Here is a 6,000-nt window from a genome sequence, read left to right as displayed (position 1 = left end):
ACAAAAAAAAAATTCTAAAATGTAGTTTTTTCATCAAACAGCAAAGACATACCAACTGCCTCCATAGCTAATAACTGATTCAGGGTCAGCCATAACTCTAGGTTGAAGGAAAACTGATCTCAGATCTGGGGTTTGGCTAAGACACTGAGGTTTAAAGACGGGTGCTTTTACTGTAGCAACCACACGCATTTGTGAACATCCCAGAGGCAAAGACAGACATCCACATTGGAGCAGTTTCAATAGAGGATGATGATTTACAGGTACACACAAGAAACATGTCGCGAGAAGGCGGCCATATTGGATGATATTGAAGGAGTCATGCTAACAGGACAGTGTTCTGACAGGAGCATGCTAAGGATGCCCAGGCAACAGAACCCCTCGATTTAATCCTGGTGGACGGGGCATTTCAGTCCCTCTGAAAAATGGCATAGCTCGGGAAAGATCTGGAGGACATAAAAGCTCTTTGACCAATAGAGTGGCTCCATTTATGTCTGGTGGGCAGAGATGAGGTTGCGCAGCTGTTTGACGACAGTGTCGATGAGTTTCTGTTTGTCTCTCTCGTTCTTCCTGAACTGAGCAAACATGGTGCCTTTCCGACTAGTGTCTTTCATCCTGGGTAGAGATGGAGGGATGAGAAGAGATGGAGGGATGAGAAGAGATGGAGGGATGAGAAGAGATGGAGGGATGAGAAGAGCGGGAGGGATGAGAAGAGCGGGAGGGATGAGAAGAGCGGGAGGGATGAGAAGAGATGGAGGGATGAGAAGAGATGGAGGGATGAGAAGAGATGGAGAGAACATAGACGGGTTAAAAAATGCTAAACGCTTTTCGATGCATTTCAATTCTCACTTTGCAGCAAGAGACACAGAATCCAGACAGAGTTCACAAGGCATCACACACACACACACACACCCACACCCTCAGTGGCCCTCTCTCACCAACTGAGTGTGCGTGTGTGCGTGCGTGTCACATGCAGCAGCTCAGTCACAGTTTGGTGGTTTTCCATGGAGCTTCAGTGGGTTAGGGGGCAGCGGGAAAGAGACTAGCCCCAGCAGGGTGCATCCTCTGTGGGCAAACAGACCACCAAGACTGGGCCTACAACTCTCAGGGTTCCCAGGCCGTGACAACCACTGATTCACTGAGGAACAAAGTGTGTGTGTGTGTGAGTCTCTCTGTCTCTGAGAGTGTGTGTGTGGTGTGGTATGTTTGTGCATGCGGTGTGTTTGTGTGCGCTCCTATCTGTCACTACATTAACAAGACAGACTGATAAGATGATAGCCATCATTGCTATGGATACTTTATTGCTATGGATACATAAGTGTTGCTTTGGCGATACATCCCATCACTAAAACAGTGATAACATCATTATCAGCACTACTGCCTGGCTGTCTGTCAAAGACACTATCGTAACACACACGTTGCTTCCGTTTGGACCATGCGGCTGTTCTCAATGAATCACTGCAACACATGCATAATACATAAAGCGTGTGCACTCACACACACACAGAGACAAACACACACACACAGAGACAAACACACACACACACAGAGACAAACACACACACACACCACACACACACACACACAGAGACAAACACACACACACACACAGACAAACACACACACACACACAGACAAACACACACACACACACACACACACACAGAGACAAACACACACACTCACACACACACACACACAGAGAGACAACACACACACACAGAGAGACAAACACACACACACACACACACAGAGAGACAAACACACACACACACACACACACACACACAGACAAACACACACACACACACACACACACACACACACAGAGAGAGAGACAAACACACACACACACACACACACACACACACACACACACAGAGAGAGACAAACACACACACACACACACACACACACACAGAGACAAACACACACACACAGACAGAGACCCACAGAGAAACAAACACACACACACACACACACACGCACACAGAGACACAAACACACAGACACACAAACACAAGTTTGTATGTCTATCCTCATGGGGACCAGAAAATAGAAATTGCATGCACCCTTGCCCTAATCTTAACCCTAAACCTAATCTAAACCTTAACCTAACCGTAATCAAACCCTAACCTCAATAAAGTAACATTTAAGCCTAAACGTTACCTAGATGTAATGCCTAACTTTAACCCTCAACATAACCAACAATTCTGGGGCCTTAAAGAAACCCCAATTCTAACTATAAAATGAATGGTAAGTTTGACCCTAAAACCTGAGTCGAAAATTGACTTTTGCCTCATGGTGAGGCAAATTTGGTCTCCATGAGTATTTGGTGTCCATGAGTATAGTTAGAACTAAAACACACACACACACACACAAAGAGACACGCATACACACACTCAAAAGGACTTAAATGCACAACACACAGTAGTCCAGAGTTAAGGCAGTACTCACAATCTGGAAATCCTTAAAGATTCAAGGAAGAAGTGGAGAGACAGTTAGATGGGAAAATAACAGTAAACCAGGAGAGATGAGGCATGTTCTCTTACTTCTCCAGCAGCACCAGGGCAGTGTGAGGGCTGACCCTCAGGTACCTGCAGGTGGGTCTTCCGTAGTCGGCCAGATAGGTAGACCAGTCCCACTGGATGAACAGGTCCAGCAACTGGGGGGGGGGGGGGGGTCAGGTACATATAAATAAAACCATTCTGAAAACACTTTGACACTTCCAGAGATGGAGGGAATGAGGGAAGAAAGAGGAGTAAACTGATGTGTGCGTTTGCCTTTTTCATCTGATTATATAAAGGAGTGGCTGGGATGTTGAACTTTAGCTAAGACTAAACACACACACAGAGAGAGAAACCATATGAGATGGTAGGAGAGCAGAGGAGGAGGAGGGAGCAGAGGAGGAGGAGGGTAGGGAGCAGAGGAGGAGGAAGGTAAGGGAGCAGAGGAGGAGGAAGGTAAGGGAGCAGAGGAGGAGGGGGAGGAAGGAGGCTGATTTGGACCAGCGGTTCCAGTCCCTTTGACCGTGTTATGATGGTATGACCGAGACTTGACATGTTCCTGACCCAAACACACACAGAAACGGTTCTGACCTTGAGGTGACTCTCCCCCACTGAACGGCCCGGCAGAGAGACAGGCGGCTCGGAAGAGAGACAGGCGGCCCGGCAGAGAGACAGGCAGGAGTGGTTTGTTTATATAACTTGGCTAGATAGTGTGTGTGTGTGTGTGTGTGTGTGTGTGGGGGGGGGGGGGGTGAGAACAAGGTGAACGCATGCTGACAAGAGATAAGGAAGACAACTTATGTTTAGAGGAAATCACCTCAAAAGACAAATCTCGTACCTTTACACAAACACACACACACACACACACACACGATTTGCATAGGAATCTGACAGCGCATCTCCATGTAGAGACACGGACAGAAGGAAAGAAAACGAAAGAGACAAAGCGTGCGTGAGGGAGATAAGAGAAGATACAGGAGACAGTAGGAGTGCATCAGAAGGGCGCTTCGGACCAGGGCCTTGTGGGGAGTGCACTAGAGAGGGGACGTGGCACCATTGAGGAAGCATCCCAAGCTGGCCGTTTGGAACGCCACGGACTGAAATCACAGTACACGACCATGACCCATGATTCACCCACACACGTGCGCACAGAGTTGCGCATTTCTATCCTTCTTGGGAACCGAAAACAAAAGATATTCAGCTTCCCTTCTCATTGAGCTAACATACACATCAAAACATAAATGGGCCCTAATGCCTAAACCTAACCCTAAGCACTGCTTAAAGCTTGAAATAAACTCAATTCTAACCCTAGCCCTAACTTTAGGTTTTGCTCTAAACCTAACTCCTAAACCAAAACTCTTCTTTGTCGTCATGGGGACTGAGAAGAGGCCCTATTAAGGGCAGATCCTCTATAATTTACTACTCCGGTGAAGACCTTCTGCCTGAATCAGTTAAACCAAAACACACACACTTACCCATTTAAGTAGGGACAACCATGTTGATTGCCCTTAAAGAATCTAACCCTAACATTTAATCCTAAACTTAACCTAGCCCAAAAGCCTGACCAGTAATTCCAACCACAACACAATGTAATTCTTAGCCTTACCCCGAAATTGCCTTTTTAAAAATGGGGACAGGAAAAAGTTTCCCATTATTATATTTTTTTCTGATTTAACAGCAGTTTGAGAAAATGTTTGTCCCTGTTATACAGTACACACACAGACACACACCGCAACTTGGTCCGTCACGCGCACACACACGCACACACACACACACACACACACACACACACACACACACACACGGTTTCTCCTCTGTGCCTCTCCGTCTTCACCTCTAGGTGAACTGTTCTTCGTTCTCTCGCTCTGCCTCCCTCTCTTCCTACCTCAGAGTGACCTGCCTGGCTATCACTCCATTCTGCAATAACTCCCACACAAGAGGGGTGGAGGGAAGAAAACATGACGTAGCACAAAGAATCTCCTCATTTCTCTCCATCCTGCCACCTTCCCTCCCTGTTTGTTTAACAGTTCTAATGGTTATTCAGGCTGCTGGACATTTTGTTGGGAACATTTTGGGAAATTGTTTATTCTCCATTTACGGCAAAATGCCTGGAATACAGAACGTGGCGTGTTTCGATGTTATTCTAAGAGCCTGAGATATAATGGGTTACAGCCAGAGATCACCAATCAGACACGCAGAACGCCCCCCACCCAAACACACACACACACACCAACACCTGCATGCACGCACATTTGGGCATGACATTAATGGGAGTAGATAGGGAATATAGTGTTTTATATGTGGGTCTCTGATATTATCACACACTAATAACCAGTAGCGGTATACCTAGCATATACTGGTTGATAAGGGGCTGGTTGTGTTCACCCGGCACAGCCAGAAGAGGACTGGTCGCCCCACTGAGCCTGGTTCCTCTCTAGGTTTCTTCCTAAATATCGGTCCTTATAAGGGAGTTTTTCCTAGCCACTGAGCTTCAGCATTGTTGTTTCTTGCTCCTTGGGGTTTCAGGTCGGGTGTTTTGTAAAAGCACTTTTTGACAACTGCTGATGTAAAACAGGCTTTAAAAATAAATGTGATTGATTGATACGGGGGTGGTTACTTAGGGGCAGGTTAATAAGGGGATGGGCGTGGCCAGGACCACATGACATGATTATCACAAAGCTTATATCACAAATACCTCATGCGAGGCTCTTGATTCGATCAGTACTGTGACTTCTTTGGGAATATCAGAATAAAACTGCTCGCTATCTGCTCCAGAGTCACGTGGAAACAGTCCTGACCAGCCTTGGAAATAAACTAAACAAATTAATGTAGAAATAAAGAATACCCTAGGTGCAGTCAACTAACTATTGCAATAGTCAAAACACCAGGCAGATTATGAGCGAATGATCCGGTGCCCAGCTTCTGCCCTCAGGCTGGGTTGACTCGAGGTCAACAAGGGAAAGAGCCACCAACGACCCTGTCAATCATGGAGTCTTGACCTCAACGCACGCAGTTTAAAGGCGCCTAACAGATTATTATTTCTGAGGGTTTCCGTGAGAAACGTCTCAAGTGGTCTCATATCTTATCAGCTATGATTGTCACTGACAGCTACCGTATTGGGCGCTGGCTACAGAGCCATCTGAGAGGCTTGGGGTTAGGGTTAGGGTTAGGGTTGGGGTTGGGGGGGGGGGGGGGGTGTCAGTCGGTTAGACTCCCCGCGTCTGTGGCATAGATTAACTACATATCTGTGACCTCTTGAACCTTTAAAAGAGAAAGTCAAGGGTTATCCAAAGGGGATGCATAACCCTTGACCTGGCCTAACACACTATCTGGGCTAGTATTGAACCGTCACTCACTGGCCTAAAACCTCAATCAAATTCCTATTCCCATTTATCCTAACTGTAAACTCCATGCCCAAAACAACCTTTTCCCTAAGTGCTACTCTGCCTCCCTATTCTATTCCATTCCATTCCTCGCTGGGCTTTTTCCTATTTAA

At 46.5% G+C, this 6,000-nt stretch overlaps 1 protein-coding gene across 4 annotated transcripts in view; it reads right to left on the bottom strand.

Annotated features, from left to right (window-relative positions):
* Positions 1-230: 230 nt before the first annotated feature.
* The window catches only part of exoc6b (exocyst complex component 6B), a 59,816-nt gene continuing 54,046 nt past the window's right edge, over positions 231-6,000 (bottom strand). For 2 of the 4 annotated variants that reach the window (XM_034290372.1, XM_034290374.1), the window contains 3 exons: positions 2,550-2,662; positions 2,455-2,466; positions 231-612 (listed from right to left, as the gene is read on the bottom strand). In XM_034290372.1, the coding sequence (XP_034146263.1) occupies positions 486-612; positions 2,455-2,466; positions 2,550-2,662 (252 nt within the window). In that variant the 3' untranslated portion in view covers positions 231-485. The remainder of the gene's footprint in view (positions 613-2,454; positions 2,467-2,549; positions 2,663-6,000) is intronic. The other 2 variants (XM_034290373.1, XM_034290375.1) reach the window with 1 other exon arrangement.

The sequence above is a fragment of the Esox lucius genome, chromosome 24 (genome assembly GCF_011004845.1).
Source record: "Esox lucius isolate fEsoLuc1 chromosome 24, fEsoLuc1.pri, whole genome shotgun sequence".
Classification (NCBI taxonomy): Eukaryota; Metazoa; Chordata; class Actinopteri; order Esociformes; family Esocidae; genus Esox; species Esox lucius.
This window is presented reverse-complemented; position numbering and strand designations above follow the sequence as displayed.